Raw genomic sequence first — 20,066 nt, 5'->3', positions numbered from 1 at the left:
GAGGCTGGGGGCAACAGTGCTGCTGCAAGCAATTCCGTTTATCCACTTTGAAAAGAGGAAGATAGGAGGGTCTGGACACTAATTATGGAGAACAAGACCGACAGATGGACAGCAGAGCTTTGCCCAGACCTGCAGCACTGGTCAACAGAGATAACAGAGCAGAGAGACAGCAAATTAAGAAGGGAGGAGGGAGGGGGGGCAGAAAATGAAAGAGTTAGCCATTTTATTTAATATGACCCTGGGCACATAGATGGCACAGGGGTAATGTTTTTGCCCAGCCAGTAGCAGTTCTCTGAAGCCGTCTCGAGGCAGCAGTAGACGACTACAAACTGGGGGAAAAAGCTACTCACGTAAATGAGGGGAAAAAAAAAAGCAAATGACAGAAATACATCCTGCTGGTCATCTGACACTTTCATGTCAGGCATCATCCACTCACTCTGGCACAGCGCAGCCTGTGCACATTTAGGTCATTTTTGTGATTTAACTGATTCTTATACATATTATTGTTAAACCTGTCATGACATTAACTTGCTAAATACAATCTCTTATTTCAGCTTTGATGATGGTTTGCAGTCACGACATGAATACGTTTTTTTATAGAGACATGTACATGAAGAAATTCGTCTACAGATCAACGTTTACATTTGAAATTATGTGCATGCTCTGCAAACTCATACACTTTGTTACAAGCACTGGGCCTCTCATTCTTCCTTCTTCATTTGTTGGGGGGGTCATGTGCAAGTCCACATGTAGTCTCTTCTGCACTTTGTTCCGTTTTACGGGGAACAATGAAAAAAGAAAAAAAAGAAAAGTTAAGTCATCATAAAAAGTAGGGGTAGAAGAGAAGATGAAGAAGAAGATGGACAGTGAAAGAACAAAAAACAAAAACAACCCTCCATCACTGCAAAGAGCAAATTCAATCCTCAGTGGTTGTGGACGGCTGGTGAAGGACTGACTACGTTTCTGTTCCAGATGGTTTTTCTACACAAGTCAGCTCCATTTGTTCTATTGTTCAAAATCACACATTTGCCTCAGAGGTCTTTACAATCTGTGCAACAACACTCTCTATCCACCTACTGTAGGGTTTGAAAAATACAAAAAACAGGAGCAAGGTGATTTCCTCCTTAAAGGTACATTTTGGTTACAAATCAAAGGGATGAAAAAGTTGACTTGCAACAAAGGCCGACTTACATTAAGCAGCAAGCCTCACTACAGAGGGAACAGTTGTGCTTCTGATAGAACTCCATCGTCTCCATCTGGTAAAACGTGATAGAGAGCAGAGAGAGCTGTAGAGCAACAGGAGCATGTCTGCACAAAGACAAATTAAAGGTTAATTAACTGCCTTCTGCCAGCCTGTGCCAATCACTTTGAAAATGCAGACACTCAAGTATGTGAACATACTTGCATTACAGAACTAATTAGCCTCCCAGAAAGTGAGCACACGGAAAATAAAGTAGGTATGTACATGCTCATCTTCCAAGTGTGTGCATGTGTGTGTCTGAAAGCTCATGCTTCATGTTATCCACCCAGATGCTCCTGGCAGGAGGTGACCTCTGTACACGAACAGACGGCAAGTCCCACACACACGCACACGCACACACACGCACGCACACACACGCACGCACACGCGCACACACACACACACACACACACACACACACACACACACACACACGCGCGCGCGCGCACACATACACACACACACACACACACACACACAGGGATAAAGACAAAATCAAAGCCTGCACAAAGTCGGAATAAGGTCGTGTAAACTTCCAGAGTAACTAGTAAAAGAGGAACCATGTTCTTCAGCATCCTCTCTGACTCCAGCCTTGCGTGTCAAATTTGCGGCTCTTCCAATCTCACAGCGCTGCCTCAAGCTTGAAATGTAACAATGTAATATTCTCATATCAGCAATATGAATGTCGCTATAAAACATTTCAAGCACCTTCAGTGGAGTTTGTAACTTGTTAAATTTTGCAACTCTGTTCTGCATAACGTAGAGGAAACAGCTCTGGGACACACACTAACTTTACACCACCATGGTGGGATTGGCTGAGGCAATCAAACCCCGATAAAAAGCATAATTCATCAGAAAGTTGAAAGAGAATTTGTTACATGTGTTTCTGTGTCCTGATGGTGTCAGAGATGATGAAGGGGAAGGTAGAGAGAGAGGAAGCAGAAGATGGGGTGGTGAGAAACACAGGATGTATGAGAGTATTAAAAAAATAACAAGGTTTAGAATTAATGTTACTGTGTTTGTACAGTTCACATATACATAAACATTAAACTGGGGAAAGGACAGTACAACTGAAAGGAGTGAGAGCCAGTTGAGCATATGATTTATAGCCATTGCTAGTCAGTGAGATCATGGGAGAAAAGACAATTGTGTACGTGCATGTGTGTGCAGGAGAGAGATAGACAGAGAAAAGAGGGAGAGAAAGAGAGAGGGAGGAAAGAAGTGATGCTGCTGTTCATTAGCAGTCCTCCCTTATAGCTGGATGGTTACAGAATAATGATGTCGGCTTGGTGGCCGTGTGTCCTTGACTGTCATTGGTGGGACTCTGCTGGGCTTGTCTCTATTCCAGACTCTGTGTATGTGTTTGTGTGTGTGTATTTTTATGTGTATGAGAGTCTTTCAAAACTTTAATTAACCAACTAAGCCGCACACATCGGTGCCAAAAACTGCCAGGCAGTGATGCTTGTGCTCTTCCAAATCAACTAAATATAATTCCCTTCCTGTCCCATCAGCCTATTGTGTGAGTATTTCAATCCTCTGAAAATCTGATGTAAAGCTGAGACAATAGCAACAGCAACAGAATCCCATCCATTCAGCCTTCACTATTTTCTAATGATGGCATTTTAACATTTTATGTAACTGACGGTGTGAAGCACCAAGAAAAACACAGACAGAAAAAGCCAGGAAACAACATAACAATGGTAACAGCAGATTCAGTGCTGCAGCAACATGCACCTCGACCCAGATCCTCTGCTGCATTTCTTTGCCGATACTATCCACCGATCAATCTCTACTCAAACAGACTTAGAGTGATTTTGCAGTTCCACAATACTGGGCTGACTGGCTGCTTTCCTCAAGGCTATTTTCCAAACTGTGATTGATGGGTGAAAAACGAAGCATTTTTTTTCCACACAGTTGCATCGTGTTTTTTTATGCGATCGCAGAAGTTTTCTGCATTCTACAAATGCAGATGGACTCTGCGTCAATTCAGCTGGGAGAGATACAGACATAACCTACATCAGGAAGCTTTACATAATGCAGAACAAGAGGGAGAAAACCATCATTGAGTTGAGAGGCTCACACAGTTCAGAATGAAAACCAACCTGTCACAAGAACGCCATAGTAAAATCTTTATGAGTAACCATTAAAATTTGTATTTAAGACTCTATTGGATCTTTAGTTTGCCACTTTTTTAAGACCTGTTCACACCGAGTTTATCCTTTTGAGCCGAGCAGCCACAGCTCAGACCACACACTCACTTCTGGCCCGGCCTGACCAGATCATTCGTTCCCGTTTCCTCTGGTGAGAGAAAGCCCAGTGACTGATTTGGAAGTGAAGCCTGATGAGTGTCACCTGTACTAATGGGCCCTGTCACTCACAACCAAATGAATAAATTAGATAAAAAGGTGCTGCTTAGTTTATCTGACTCTTGTTCTCCTACCGTTTCGCTCTGTCCACCTCTTATCTTTTCTCTTCTCTTCTGTTTCCTTTTGTCTCTCTCCAGACTTTCTCCCTTTGTCTGCATTCCATCTGCATCTCTTATCTCTTTCCAAACACTCATTCCCTCACATCCATCAATTCACACCCAACCCACCACCCATCTATCTTTCTCTTTATCATATTTCTTTCCTCTAACTCTCGTCTTTTTCACCCTTATTTTTTTTTCTGCTGTCATCACCAAGCATCATTTTCTCTTCCCTCACTCAGACAAAGGTAGAAAAAAAAAACCTCACAGTCATTCACACCCACTCATGCTATCAGTTCGACAAGCAAATGTAATGAATACCAATTGATTTTTGCTTTAGGCTCCATGTGCTACAGCTGGTAAATCCACAGACTAAACTTCTCCTACAGATCATAGAAATGCTCCCGTCCTGTAATCAATTCACTGTACAGGAGTCAATTTTTCTACCTTATACATACAGCCAGGTCCTTATAAGTTATGCATCACTTTGGTATAAATGTCATACTGAGTGTATGTCACTGTAGTTCACCAGCGGCGTCATACATCACGTCTGTTTTTCTGACACTAATCCTGAGAATGTGAACAGTTCAACACCAAATCACCACTTTGACATTTAAACCAGAAATCTGGCCTGAAGTGAAGCCAACTGAAACACAGTGGAACTGACATTACATGACACAGTAACAGATTTCCTTTTGACACGGTGTGTTTTGCACCTGAATTATAATTATAATAATAAATCATCTTGTTTTATTAATTTCTATCTGATGTTCAGTATTGATTTTTTACCACTGTTATGTCCTTTTATTCTTTTTTGGTTGAACCACAACAGCATGGCCCTATAACCTGGAACGCCCCTGACTGACTGACTGACTGACTGACTGACTGACTGATCATATTTCCACCACTGGTCTCAGTTTGTCACAGACAGGTTCTGTTAGAGGACATTTACAGCTGCAGTGTAATTATCACTAAATTCAGAGACTTGTTCTCAAACAAATATTTCAAAACCCAAATATCTATAATTCAGTAGGTGCAAACATTCTAATGATGCTTAATTCTTCCTGCAGGAAAGTCCACAAAGGATTTAACACTGGGTTTACTCTGCATACTCCTGTGTGACATGATGGCAACTGTCTTAAATGCAATTACAGAATAACCTTAACCACAGCGGCTGAGAAAGGTCTGGGTCATTATCAGACATCACAGAAAAGACACACACTGCCACCACTGTCCTCTGATCACAGGGAAAATGGGAAATCTGAAAGACAGCTTGTAATAATGCGCCATCAAGTCACATCATAGGAGATGGATCACAATGTGGCCAATCACATGGTAAGGTTTCCATGGCTGTCAGCGGGGCTGTCAGTCAGCTGTCTGACTTTTAATGTGGCCAGAAAAGTTTCTGTCACGTGTCTGTGGACAGACACTGAAGACTCTCAGGTGCAGTGTGGAAAACACACACACAAAATCACAAAACTGACACGTCAGGCTCGATGAAGAATACAGGCAACAAAGATTTGCCATGTGGACGTTATCATAGTGCAATTCTTCTTTTAGTTCCACTTTCAGATAACATATCAACTCTTTAAAGGAAACAGCTGATGCAACCAGATCTATGGCTACAGGGTGCTGAGGAAACTTTTAGACAGTCGTATAAGACAAGTTCCATCCATCCATCCATCCATCCATCCATCCATCCATCCATCCGAGGCTTTGGGCAACACTGGAAACAAGGGTGAGCAATGCAACCCAAACACCTAAGCAACTTCCCCCAGCTACACACGGGGCATACCTAAGCACACCCAGGCCTGTAAAATTAATCATGTTTCTCCCCCGTCAGAAGGACAACATGGTTTGTCAGAGTCTTCAAAAATGCACAATTGACGGTTATAAAAATGACTCATGACTGTTTTCTGATGCGGCACTGCTCTGGTTGAGGACTGATTAGGTTTAGACACAGAACCTCTTAGTTAGGGAATGGCTGTGGTTATGGTTCAAAGAAAACACTGACTGTTGGTAGGAAACAGGATGTGAAAAGCAATCGCTCATGTCAAACTCACGAGTGTACGCCCAACCACCAACCATGACCTGGTGGTTTTGAGGAGCAACGTGTTACTTTTGCCTTTTCTTCTGAGACTCAGAATCTGCACGGGCTCCAGAGCTCCTTCTCAGGTGAGGACGAACACAGGTCATGAAAAAACAGCCATCAGTGTTTTTCTACACAGGACAGTGTTGATCACAGAAGTGCTCCTGCAGAGTTATTTACTAAGCTCATCAATCATAAGACATTTGTATCATTGCACTGCTGACTGTGACCGGCGACACTACCTACTGCACAAAAACATGATACAACACAAACAAGGTGATGTTGACCTTCAAACAAAGCTGCAGAAAGAGCCAGTTCACTAACACACAGCTTTGAGGAAGGCTTGCTGACAGTTATCATGGGGAAGTGCTCACGCTGCAGACAGGGACGGGGGTGTTGCGTCTGCTACATGTCTGCAGTTTGGCTCGGCTGGTGGATTTTCCTATTGTGCACAAACAATGGTGAACAGCAGACGTACTCTGTTTCACTCTGCTTCCTTTTTTCATCCACTTTGTTTGTCTTTGCTTTCACTTTTATTACACTCTCTTTATGTTGGTCTTAGTTCTAGCCTCTCTGCCTCACTTTCCACACGTCTCAGTTCTTTAATCAGACCATGAAATGACTGCAGAGGCTGGCAGAGCAATCTCCTCTCACTGCTCATCTGAAGTGCTAATGTGGACAGAGGGAGGAGAGGAGAGGAGAAAAAGATGATGGACGAGGGGAATAATGGAGAAATCAAAGAAAGGGAGAGCAAGGCATAGACAAGCAATGGGAGAAAGGGAGAATGAGTGGATTGAGGTCTACATACAAAACAAGGGGGTGCAGCAGTGCACTGGGGAGTCATGGATAATACATGAAAGCAGGATGAGAACTTTAAACAAGCGCATATATGAAACACGATTGGGGATTAAAAAAAGAAAACATAAAAGAAAATAGAAATAAGGGGGAAGATGAAGTCACAACAAGTTTTCGTGTTTATGTCTGATCTGCAAACCTTCACTTCAGCTGTAACACACAAACAAATTTCTGTCTGATGATAACTCAGGGAGGACGTACGTTCACTGAGAGCACAGAGATCAAACGAAACGAGCAGGAGATGAAGAAAACACACAGGGAAGGAGCAGACAAGCTCTGACAGAGCAGATTAGAGGCTCAGATTATTCCTCTGGCCGTCTGAAACCCTGAGGAGAGAAACTTAACATCTCTCCATGTGTGGACAAATGAGGTGTAAATTATTGATTATTTTTCTGCAGTGGCTGAGCATATCTGGGCCACCACACAGCTTTCCCATATTTTCAGGATCAGGTTCTGTGAGGTTCTTTGCTGGTTAAGATGACTGGTGTGTGTGTGGGTGTAGTCTTGCAATCACCACTCAGTGAATATGAGGCAATATCCAACTAAAAAGTGAAAGCTATTGTTCCAAAATGTTGAACCACTCTGTCGTGCACTGATCAGCAATTAAAAAGATATTAGCAGTATAATCTGAATTTTAGGCTGAATTTTTTATTTCCGCACCGTGGGATGAAACTTTGTCTTCCTTCTCTGTGGGATTTAACTTGTTAAACTTAAATAATTTCTTTAGAGACAGTTAATATATTTATAAATATTAATATTTGAATTATATTCTACTCCCATCATCAGTGCAGATCAAATCTGTAATTGCTTTTAAATTGTGACAACTCTCTGCCGACTGGTTCTTTCCAGATCATTGGTGACAACAACATAACATTAACCAGGCTGCACTACTTAAAGCTGCATAAACACATTGTTGTTTTCTGGGCAGGTAGTTTACAAACAGAAAAGTTATGAGCTGGTGAACACAGTGAAGCATTCAGAAACTGAGGAGTGAGATATTTCCCTCAGGAGTTGGTGGAGATGAAAGATCGAGTATTGGACCAGAAACATTACTTTAGCTAATGTGTCTGCTGGATGTAAACAGGCCACTGCTTGTGAACATGTTCACTACAACTACTCCAGGTCTTCATTTGTCAGTTATATGTTCACAGCTTTTTGCAAGTGGCCAAAATCAGTTAAAGCAGCTTTACATAAAACATGGAAGGAACAACATGTCCACAGCTGCTGTAACGATCAGAGATGTTTGACTGATTTCAGTTGAAGCTGAAGATATTAATGTTCTGTCTTTTCAGTCCACAGGATCATCTACAGCCGTCTCCCTCTCTCTTATTGAGCCTCTCAGTCTTTTTTCCTCTAGAGCTGAGCATCTAGGCCAAATCATTCCTGCACACACACTCAGTATGTATCCTCCCAGGTGCTTCGTGCACCAGTTTAATCTGTCTTCGCTTCCAGCCAAAATTCATTTCAGCACCTGCCTTGGCCATGCTGAGAGTGTGTGTGTGTGTGTGTGTGTGTATACCAAAACAGCAGGAGAGAGCAAGCTAATAAATCCTCAACTACAACATCTCTTGAAATAATTACACACACACACGCAATCTTCTCTCACTCACACACACACGCACACACACACACACGCACACACACGCACGCACACGCACGCACACGCACGCACACACACACACACACACACACACACACACACACACACACACCTCGGGACCTCTGGGATTCCTCCCTCTCCTCGCTATGGCAACACAACTTTACTCCTTTCCCACAACTGGACCCACTCGAATAACTGGGCTTCTACGGATCATAAATACGATTTGAAAAAATATGCAACATATTTTCATCCAACAAAAAGAGAGAGAAGCTTCTCTAATGCAAACATGAGATAAGGAGATGTTGACAAAAGACCTCCAGTAGACTCAAGAGATGTTAATAAAGTGGTTGTTATCAGTGAGAAGGTTAAATAGCAGTTATTAGTTTCACTATTCACTATCTCCATCCACCACAAGAGGAAAACACCATCCTACAGGAAAATGAGATAAGCTGCACAGACCGAGGTCAACAGAGGGAACAGAGGAAGTACCTGCAGATTACACAGACACTGTAGCATCGACTGCCTGCAGCTTCCAATCAGTCTGAATGCAGTGATGCTTTCTCATGCCACAGTTTAGAGCTGAAGGGTATTTTTACCCAAGGGAAACATTCAATAAAACATAGAAACATGGTGAAAAGAAGATATCCTTTCTGTAGAACACAATCATCAGGAGTAGCAGCAGAGCTCTTGCTCAGAAGGATCAACCTTAAACAGACTCTCATACCAACAGCTGTATGCAGAGCTACCATCACTTCAAACAAGGGAGTATCAGACGTGTCTATGTGCTGTTTATAAAAGATTCACCTCCCTATCTAATATTTATCTTCAGCCTTCCTCAGTGTCAGCATCGTCAGGAGCTTCACTCTGATCATCTTCATCACCATCAGTTACTGTGAGTCCGGAGTGGATGGATCCTTACTCACAGTGTGGGTAATTTCGCATTGTGATATCAATATATATTATTATAAGGTCATAAATAAAAAACAATCAGAATAATCAGACAGTGTCCATCAAAAACTAAAGTACTTCACCATATTAATGCAAAAAAATAAAAAATAAAATCATAAACTCCTACAGTACCATAAAGATGTAACTGATTTGTTACATCACCTATTGCCTCATATCACCCTGGGCCAGTCAGGTCTGCTACCTGTTTGTGTTTGAAGAGCAGATAATGTAGAGTCCAACGAAAGACTAAACTCTCACTAAGATTCAAAGAGTATTTTCAATCAACAGCTGAAAATACCTGCAGCAAAAACACGTTGCATTATTTATCCTTAGTCTGTCTCCAAACTGCAGAGGTACAGAAACATGCATATTTCCATCCTGCTGTTGTTTTCATTCCCCGTCATTGCAGAAACATTTCCAAGGTCAAAACACACTGTACTATTATTCAAACACACAATTAAACCCATACCTGAAACTGTAAATCACACCTACCTGTCAATGTGTGGACAGGATGATATGCAGTCAGCAGTAATCTGGGATGAAAGCACACTGCTCTTCTTGGAATATGAGAAGGTATGACTGCTGCCATGCAATCATTTATAACCCGAGCCACACACGGAAGTGCACAAATGAAACAGCATCTTCAGAAAAGAGAAGTATTCCCCATGAAAGACTCAGTCGGCAGCAACCGTATTGCATTTCACGCGGTGTGAATATTTTAAGAGCACTTCTCCATTGGTACAATGAAATGTTACACTGTACCAATGACAGTTGGAAGACTCCTCACTTCCCTAAACCTGTGGTGTCAAGTTAAAAGAGAAACAAACTACAGCTGGACTTGAAATTAACAACAGAAAATGATAAGGAGAAAAGAATTTCTTATACTCAAACATTTGGTTTACAAAGAAATACTGATGCAAACTATTCCACAGAAAACTCTGTAACAGTTATTTCTAAATCATGAAGACGAGCTGACTTTTATATGACTGTTGCTATGAAAGGTACTCATCTTATCAATGCTTGAGGGAGTCACATCTTACAAAGTCTCACATTTCCCAAGAGGCACAGCCAGGAATTTATGAAATATGTGTCACTTGTAACATCTAAGGACCTTTTCCTCTCAGTGATGTCACAGATCAGTCACCTCGATGTACCCAGACGTCAGATGGAGAACAGAAGATGTGACAATACTGTGAGACAATAAGACCAAATTACCACATCTATAAAAAAAATTATATCTGAAAAACTCAAGTATGAACTCAAATGTTCACAGTAGGCAATAAAATTAAGAAAAGATGTAAAAGTCTATCTGCTTCATCATTTAACCAAATGTTAAACATCTAGAAGCACAAACCCAACAGTTTATAGAAATGTAATCCTAGAACTCAGGTGTTATATGTCGTGTCCTCCACGTCTCAGCTGTGAACATGTAAAGCTACACACTACCACCGAGTGGACAGAAAGGTGTAGTACATGCTGCAGACTAGATTTTCATTTTGCTGCAGCATTGTTGCCGTTATTCCTCTTAACATTTGGTCGTATTGATCAAACTGCCCATGAGACTGAAACTGGTCTGAAATCGAGGGATATCAAAGCCGAACTTTTAGCACATTTTCTGTTGGCTGGTTTCTCATTGTTGTCATTATGGTAGAAATTGGGATCGATGTCAAACCATCATTTATTTCTAATATTGTAACTTCTGCACTGTGGTGTAAACCACAGAATACAACAAAAACAATGGTTGTGGGGGAGGAATTAAAAAAGTCAGCTGATACATACACACACTCTACTCACTTTAAAAACTCACCTGGTGGCAGCTCTTAGCTGTGTCATATGGGCCTGTGGTGAACTGAGCCTCACTTTTCTCTTTAAGGATCCCAACACAACCTGCAAAGAGAAACACATCCATGACTCACCTCAGTCTGTTCCTGCAATTATTTCCTATACAAGATGCTGATTATTAATACCTACACCTGTATGTTGTGTGTTGGTTACTTGTATGTAATTTGCTTTACTGTATCTCCACTACCTCAGCCAATATTTAACAAAGTTGTCAAATTGTGTAAAGTACGCTCATTCAATATTAGATGCTTACGTGTGCCACATGTTAAAAGAATCCGACACTGGCAGAGGCTGCTGGTAAAGTTTAAGTTGGGTTTGATTTTCAGTAAGATTATGTCCTGCAAACCTTTCAAAAGCCACAACAACCAGACCAGAGAATTAGCTTCTGTGATATGTCCAATCACTTCAGACACATTGGGTCAGTATCAGGGGGGTGTAAAGGATCAATAAATCCCACAGAACAAACATTACACTGTAAAACTAAAACTTCCCCTTGGATGAAGTCAAACTGATTTCTTTGAGGGCAGAGGAACAAGTGGTGAACACAACACTGACATATGACGTCTTTTCAGCTGATATGATGAACTTTTAGCAAACAGTGTCTTATCAACACATCCAGCAATTACAGAGCAACATTATCGTTCATTTAGACTCGTTAACATCTCATTACCGACTCAATACCACTGAACAAAGCAGAACCAGAATCAGGCTCTGTCACTTCCTTTGTCTTGTTTGGCCTTGGTGCACTGTGGATAAACTGGTCTGGATATACAGAGACTCTCAGTCTGGGCAGAATACAAAAAAAACAGGACTGTGGAAGTTTGGTTCAGATTAAATACCATCCCAACGTGCATACAGCCATCAATCACGTGTGCACTGAAGCAATTCTGCCGCACAGCAAATCAAACACAGATGTGACTCCACAGAAAACCACTGTTCACCAACAGTGCCTGCTCAGGAGCTTCAAACACTCAGGCTGATGCCAGAGCTGAGAATCTGCTGTTCAGTGGTGCAGCAAAATAAATCTGATTATCTCAGAGTTTAAACTATTAATTCTCTACACTGTGACTAGATTCCCCCTTAACATACTAGTATTCATAACAGCATGTTAAATAAATATGTACACATATGTAAAGTTCAAACACACACACTGGATATGTGTTGTCCATCAGGTGCTGTATTTGAGCTCATTCTAACCTTTCATGGTGAGCACACCACGGCAGAAGTCTTGGAAGCTGATCCTACCACGAGAGTCGGGGTCCAGACACTTGGCCAATCTGTTCACCTGTGGAAGAGTAAAGGCTATCAGAGCAGAGACCAAACACGCTACAGTTAATAATAAAAAAGTGAAATATGTGTCTGTGTCTGTTTGATGTCATCAGATTCATCTTTCTGTATTCATGATGCCAAAACTGCATGTGGTCCAAAATGACCAGTATCATCCGGCACAAGTGAAACAGAAAGAACTGTTTTCTGTGCAAGCTGGAGAAAACAGAGGGTTTGTGTATAAAAACACAGGTTACAACAGGAAAAGCACAGGTGTGATTAATAACACAGAGCCATTGTTACGTGGTTTTAGTTACACCTGTGCTTCTCTTGCCATGACAGGTCTGTGTGTGCTGTGAAAAAAGGCTATAATAAGAACCAACACCCAGGCATCTACTTGGTGTCAGAAAAAAAATATCTATGACAACCACCGTTTTCAAAACAACCTTTTCAACATGTATTTACAGGTGGACCTGTCTCTGCGTGTATTTGAATGCAGATCTGTGCCTCCCACTGCCACATGTCGCACCATTTGGTTTCCCAGACAGAGAGGTGTCTGATAAGTAACAACCAGTTCAGTACATGACTCAGCCACACTTTCAGTATTGCAGCACGGCTTTGATCTAGAGACGAACAGTGAACGACTATCATGTCACATCAAGTATCAAAGGGATAGTCTGATACTTTTCATTAGTCGTGCATCAAACGCTGTAATGTCTTTCAAAACACATCACTAAATATGTATTTCATGATCACAGATACATTTTTTAATGTTGTTATGATGGTATGTCGAGCAAGACAGGGTCACATGACCCTTAAATATAGATCTAAATGACAACAGTTAACTTTGTTCATCATCTTGAAAACAGGACAAAGCTGACAGCCCCATCCAGTCTGCAGTGTTTACTACATGGCACCATGCTATCAAAATCAACACGCTTGATTTTAATGCCTCCATGAATTTGTTCCCAGTAAATTAATGACAAGCTGCTTATTACATTACAAATGATCAAATGTGCAAAATGTATATTCCGGCCTGATGGTAATTCCTCCTCTTCTTTGTCTCCATTATGACACTAAACGAAAGTGCAAGAGGTCGCCAACATCACGAGGAAACATCCTGTGAACACCTTGGTTCAGACCTCACCTGTCTTCAAACTCAACCTTCATGTGTGTGTCACACAGGCTCACAAGATGAAAACAATACCAGCCTGTCATCAGGGAATCAATTACATTTTACTGATACCAATGTCATTATCGATTCCCTTTATGATTCCTGGTCAATTTTTCTGTGTGAAAAAAGTAGACCTACACAGTCACACCTGACTTGGCTTCGGCTATACAAGAACATCGGCCTATAGGTAAAGACTGAAGCTTTACTAATCATTTTACCAGCTGCATTAGGCCCATTCAAACGGGCTCCCCAGATTTCCTTTTTGAATTATTCAAATATAAAACACTAGCTATACTAAGGCCTGTCTGAATACATGATTAATATTTACTGAGAGATGTGCATCCATATTGGATACAATAAGCCCAGCTAATCAATATTCTAGTTCAATATTTACATTTATATTACATTACCTCCTTTGGCAGATGCTTTTATCCAAAGTAAGGGACATGACTAAAGCCTCTGTGCAGGAGGAAACCTCTCATCTCATCTCATCCAACATCTCATCTCATCTCATCTCATCTCATCTCATCCAACATCTCATCTCATCTCATCTCATCCAACATCTCATCTCATCTCATCAAACATCTCATCTCATCCAACATCTCATCTCATCTCATCTCATCCAACATCTCATCTCATCTCATCTCATCTCATCTCATCCAACATCTCATCTCATCTCATCTCATCTCATCTCATCTCATCAAACATCTCATCTCATCTCATCCAACATCTCATCTCATCTCATCTAACATCTCATCAAACATCTCATCTCATCCAACATCTCATCTCATCTCATCCAACATCTCATCTCATCCAACATCTCTTTAATAAGTGCAATGAGATCAAGTGAACACCGTCACCTATTGGCACGAATCTGACGCTTCACTCAGTTTCTCCCTGAGGAGCCGTGAAGGACACAGAGCAGGAGTCACTGCCCAGAGGAAGGACCAGAGCTGCGGGGCAGGCCCGCACCGTGATGTCAGCCTGCTGTCATTTACTGACGTCAAACAAGTTCACCCGACTGCTGTTCCCGCCATTCACCCTCATCATGTTTTGGCTCCACCTCATCCTCTTCAAAGTTGGAGACACTGGCCCCCGCTGTCTGAAGAGGAGGAGCCGCGGATCTCGCGTAATTTGCGGAGTCTACGCAACTTGCATCGTGAGCGCACAGGCCTGCGCAGCTGAGAGACTCCCCTCCCCGCCCAGTCCCCGCCTGTCGCAGCTGGTGATGATGTGTTCACAACTTTCAACTTGAACCGAGACGGAAGACAAGTGAGATGTCACACCTCCCTCATGATGCTGTCACAGCCATATTTCTGCAGAGGGCTGCAGCTCTGCACCGCAGCCGAATAATGCATTATTCTCTTTGCGAGTTACCCACAGCTATTTCGATTTTAACAACACTAATTTTAGCAAAGGTTTGAGACTGAAATCGAAACAACATCTGACTTAGGTCAGATCCTGATGCTTCAACTTTGAGAGGTGGACGAAAAGCCAGAAAAACAAACTGGGTAAGAGAAATAGTCTGTTACTGCAGAAAACTTTTATCAACGCATTAGGCTGCTTACACCTTAGGAACTGTTGCCATGGCAACTAGGTCACATTTACATCAGTGCTCATTGAGGCATTTTAAGATGCTTTGAAATGAGGTCACTAGATGACTTAAATCAAGGTAATGTATTTGGATCAAACCCAATTTTTACAGATTTGTGTAATTCACCTATTTCTGTTCAAGACTGTTGACAGCCTGGATAATTGCTTCTGACTTGTCCTAATATTTTCAAGGACAGAGTGAAGGGGAAAGAAAAGAGGCCAGAGGAGAACACTGAAGGATTATGGGAGTGTGTGTGCGTTTGCATGTGACTGTACAGTTGGGAGAGCGTCACCCAGTGTGTACATTAGTAGGTCAGGTTGTCACTAAGCAGCGGGATTTGCTCATTACAGGACAATGACATGAAAGGGCAACACATGCAGGAGAAACTGTTTAACTGGAAAATACAAAACCTAACAGAAGAGAATTAATCTACGTGGGTTTGATTTTTTTTTGTATACAGTCTTATTTGGGTCATGTGATCATCATAGGATAAATGTTTTTTTTGTGTGTAAAGACATCGGCATTATACTTGGAACACAAGAACAAAATGACCAAGTGTACTAAGTGTAAAATGTATTGCAATGTATTTACAGGCTCTATATGAGTTATAACTCACATCCACTTCATCCAATGAACCGATTTCCCAGGTCAATGAAAAGCTTCCCCCAAGAGCTAATCAGTGCCTGCACAATGTTCCCGTTGATGAGCAACACAACACTGGGGAGCCAATCAGTGACAACTACCCTGACATGCAGTGAGACCCAGAGGTCCGAGGGATGTCCAGTGTGGTGTGCACTAATGGAAAAAACATCTCCAATGCAACCAATAATATTCCTTATTCAACACATCCTCAGCTTTATACTTTGTTTTGTGGGCCTGTGTTTCATGATGAAACTAAAATTCAAATGATAAATATCCCCAATCAAATAAAAATAGCATCTTAATAAAGTGAAATATGACTGAAAGAGTTTTTAAGCTCACATTACCTGACACTAATATGCAGGTTATAGAACCAGAGGCTCCACAACAACAAACAGCAGCTGCCAGAAGAAGCAAATCTTTCCTTTTCCAACAACAATCTCCAAGCAAGGATGTGAAAGACACAAAGTCTGTGTGGCCACTTTGGCAACAGAGCCTCTTATATTCTTAAAAAGTACACCCCATCTACCCACTAAACCTTTTCTGAGAGCTCGTCCTGTGTTTGGATGCAGGAGGCTGAAGCTGTGTCACTGCAGACTGTGTGAGGTCACCACTTTAATGCCCTGCGAAAGCAAAATGTGAGGGATTCTCTCTTCGTAGCCCAATACTGATACTGACATTAAAAAAAAGATGTTATATCAGCTGATGGTTTACTTTACTACATGATATGAACAAATATTTTAACAATCCCATAAATGTGGTTATTAAAGAATTAAAACCAAGGCATATTTTACAGCTGAAAAATAAAATTGTCTCTGGTGGCCCTACTATATAATGAAGACACATTACATTACATTAAAGCTTCCATGTTTTACACTTTTCCTGTGTCTTGATCTCCATCAGAAGATATATTTGTACTTTTAACACCCAAAAACCATCTCAGTGTAGTTTTACGTCTCCTCTCTCAGGCTTCTCTCTGGAGCTCAAACAACAACAGGTCACTGAATCAGACATATCTGCCATGTAATGCAATATGACTTTTTTTGCATATGGAGCAGCCCTTTATCAACCTTTAATTACTTAAATATCATATCTTCAGCATTCCTTACTGCAAATTCTTGTTACTTATCAATATATTCATCAATACTGCTATTCTGTACAAATAAGTCAATATGTCAGCCCAGATTCTTTATCAATTCTCTTATGTTGAGTTTCAGGCCTCTGCTGGGCCAATTGGCACTATTCACATTACAATATACTCAATAGTCATCATTTTCTTGCTCCTTTTTGTGTCAGCCTAATATAGGATACCTGAAAAGATATCTAATATCTATGATAGGGATATCTAATATAGGATTCTGTCAATTAAATCAAATAGATACCACATCAGTTCAGTAATGTAATGTCCACCATTTTCAGCATTTGCAATTAAAATGTTTGGAAAAATGTGTCAAGTGAATATTTCCATGAGTGGTCAGTGAACATCCCTCTCCTGCTGTGCACCAGTAAAACTTATCTGTCTTCTTCACACCTAACTCTCTGGTCAGAGGTGTGACACTGTTTTGCTGGACTGTCACATCCCCAGTGTTCCACTGCAGGTTGCATTGCTAGGGAACAAAAACTTCCTGCTTTGGCTGGAAAACTTTAATTAGGAACCTCAGGACCAGCTGAGCTCTACCCAATTACCCTGTCATGTGTCAAAAAACTGTGGAGCTCCGGGTTCGTTTTTTCATCGCATAACAAAGTGAAAACCAGTAATTATGTCTCTTCAGATGTCGTATAGGAGCCTGTTAGAAAATAATAAGGACGTGTGGAAAAGTCGAGCTTTCCTCTGTTCCTCGGTGCCTATAGCTCCTCCGGGGAGGAGGTATAGAAGCAGAAAAACTCTGATGAGCCATAAACTGCAAAAATATACATTTTGTGAAAGTTGTCTCACCTGCTCTCTGGGGCCGAACCAGGCCCCCGCTGCAGCAGCAGCTCCGGGCGGATGAAACCATCCGAGTCCTCGTCACAGACGTGGAACACCTCCCTCAGTCTGCGCACAAGCGTCAGGAGAGAGTCCGGCTCAGGGGCCAGGGCTTCACCCACCTCCTCTCCGGCTCAGGGGCCAGGGCTTCACCCACCTCCTCTCCGGCTCAGGGCTTCATTTCCACGGCGGCTCCACGGGGTCTGCGGCCGCGCGCACTGTGCGCGCGACACAAGAGCTCGTGGATGCTGCTGCTGCTGCGCGCGAGAGGAGGAGTGATGCTGGTTGACAGGACGAATCCAGATCCAGACCCAGACCCAGACCCAGACCCAGATCCAGATCCAGATCCAGAGGACGAATCCAGATCCAGATCCAGATCCAGACCCAAATCCAGAGGACGAATCCAGATCCAGAGGACGAATCCAGATCCAGACCCAGATCCAGAGGACGAATCCAGATCCAGATCCAGATCCAGACCCAGATCCAGAGGACGAATCCAGATCCAGAGGATGAATCCAGATCCAGATCCAGATCCAGACCCAAATCCAGAGGACGAATCCAGATTCAGAGGACGAATCCAGATCCAGACCCAGATCCAGACCCAGATCCAGACCCAGATCCAGACCCAGATCCAGAGGACGAATCCAGATCCAGATCCAGACCCAAATCCAGAGGACGAATCCAGATTCAGAGGACGAATCCAGATCCAGACCCAGATCCAGACCCAGATCCAGACCCAGATCCAGAGGACGAATCCAGATCCAAAGGATGAATCCAGATCCAGAGCTTTGCTCCCACTTCTCCTTCACCTCCTATTCAGTTTGTCATCACTCTTACAGCCTCTGTGAAGTGTTTGCGGAGTTGCCATAGCAACCGGTGTTGCTAGAAATGTACCGAGTGAGTTTGAAGTGGACAAGCCAGGAATTAGAGCTACACTTACTCTGTTACGCTGCTGTTTGTTTGTGGGAAGTGAACACACATTAAAGAAGAGGCTGGAACAGACTTTATTCCATGTTCTGATGTTTCCTTGCATAAGTCAGAAGAGAAACCCAACAAAACCTAGATTATACTGCTCACTGTAGATGCAGGGTTGAAGAACATATGAATTCTGCTTTCTGTAGTGTGTCTATGTAATTCTGTAAGAGTTTGGACATTGTAATTGTCCTTTTTCACTTAGACTTTCTTGCACATCCCTGGAAGCTTCATATAGGATGTGATTTGTTTCAGTCCTTAAGCTCTGAAGAAAACACGCTTGTGCCAAAACATCTTCTGGTGGAATAAAGTTTGCAGAGCGTAACTGTCAGATGTGCTCCTGCCTCTTTCCAAGTAGTTTCTACTTGTTCACTGCCTGCAGTCATTAAGACGTCCTGTGCAGAAGAGCACTCCTCTCTACAGCTTTGAAAGCATTACCTGTGCAGTGGATTGTTATTTGTGTAGTTGACCTCAATTTAAGCCAAAGGGGCAAATTATTTTATGTAGGTTTCCCTCTTGCACAAGGAAGGTCACATTATGAAAATGTTAAGGTACTTGACATTAACGACTGTATGAAGGTGTTTATTTACAGGTAATATGTTGACTACTGTGGGTGTGAGAAGAGAAGCCCAATCCAGTCCAATAGTGATCGCCAGTTTATTGCCTGTGAAAAAATGAAGTTGACAATGTATGTATATATTTTTAAATTCAAAAAAATAAAAAAAATAAAAAATGTCACATGCCAGCAAAAAATGCCAGTAAAGTTTATTGCAACAAGATAGAAACCCAGTATGTGGCTGGACCACCTGTGGTCAAACCCTGATCATCTGACAAAATCACCAATAACAAATTAAAGATAGAGACTGTGCTGTGAGTTTAACTATATTTACTGATGAAATGATCAGAGAGAAAGTCAGAAGGGATAGAATATCTTTCTTATTTTGTATTTTGTCTCTCAGTGGGCCTAGATAATGAAGGGGGACAACAATGCTTTATATATATATATATATATATATATATATATATATATATTTGATATCTAAGTTTATCAAGTGTCACACAATGTACAACAACTACTAACACTGTAACTTTAACACACTGCATTTCTAAAGAACAGAGGCACTCACATTTGTACTCAGACGCTCTCCTGCCAGGAGAGAACCAGGGTTCTGCTGCATGTCGGCAAAATGGTTTGCACCTGAACTCAATCACCTATATAACCTGTGAAGAATCCAGGCCCCTCCCCTTCCTGCTGCTCCTGAGATGACTCCTCCTCCAGACCTGCTCCTCACAACAGTTTTAGACAGTTAATCTTGTCCTATCCTGTTCTGCCTCTTTAGTTGTTTCAATTGAAGTTAAAAAAAAGAAAAACAACAGCTGCATGTGACCATGAAACCAGTTAATTTTTCTCTGGAAA

General features: G+C 41.8%; 1 protein-coding gene across 5 annotated transcripts in view; it reads right to left on the bottom strand.

Moving 5' to 3' along the window:
- rab11fip4b (RAB11 family interacting protein 4 (class II) b) overlaps window positions 1–18,004 on the bottom strand; it is a 50,909-nt gene extending 32,905 nt beyond the window's left edge. The window contains exons 1-4 of one of the 5 annotated variants that reach the window (XM_071503277.1): window positions 17,835–18,004; window positions 17,648–17,799; window positions 12,236–12,323; window positions 11,004–11,083 (exon numbers count right to left, since the gene is read on the bottom strand). In XM_071503277.1, the coding sequence (XP_071359378.1) occupies window positions 11,004–11,083; window positions 12,236–12,242 (87 nt within the window). In that variant the 5' untranslated portion in view covers window positions 12,243–12,323; window positions 17,648–17,799; window positions 17,835–18,004. Of the gene's footprint in view, window positions 1–9,688; window positions 9,840–11,003; window positions 11,084–12,235; window positions 12,324–17,647; window positions 17,809–17,834 lie in introns of those variants that run through there. The other 4 variants (XM_071503280.1, XM_071503278.1, XM_071503282.1 and 1 more) reach the window with 4 other exon arrangements.
- Between the last annotated feature and the right edge of the window lie 2,062 nt (window positions 18,005–20,066).

Source organism: Trachinotus anak, unplaced genomic scaffold, assembly GCF_046630095.1.
Source record: "Trachinotus anak isolate AG129_WGS33_773 ecotype Australia unplaced genomic scaffold, CSIRO_AGI_Tana_v1 ptg000019l, whole genome shotgun sequence".
Classification (NCBI taxonomy): domain Eukaryota; kingdom Metazoa; phylum Chordata; class Actinopteri; order Carangiformes; family Carangidae; genus Trachinotus; species Trachinotus anak.
This window is presented reverse-complemented; position numbering and strand designations above follow the sequence as displayed.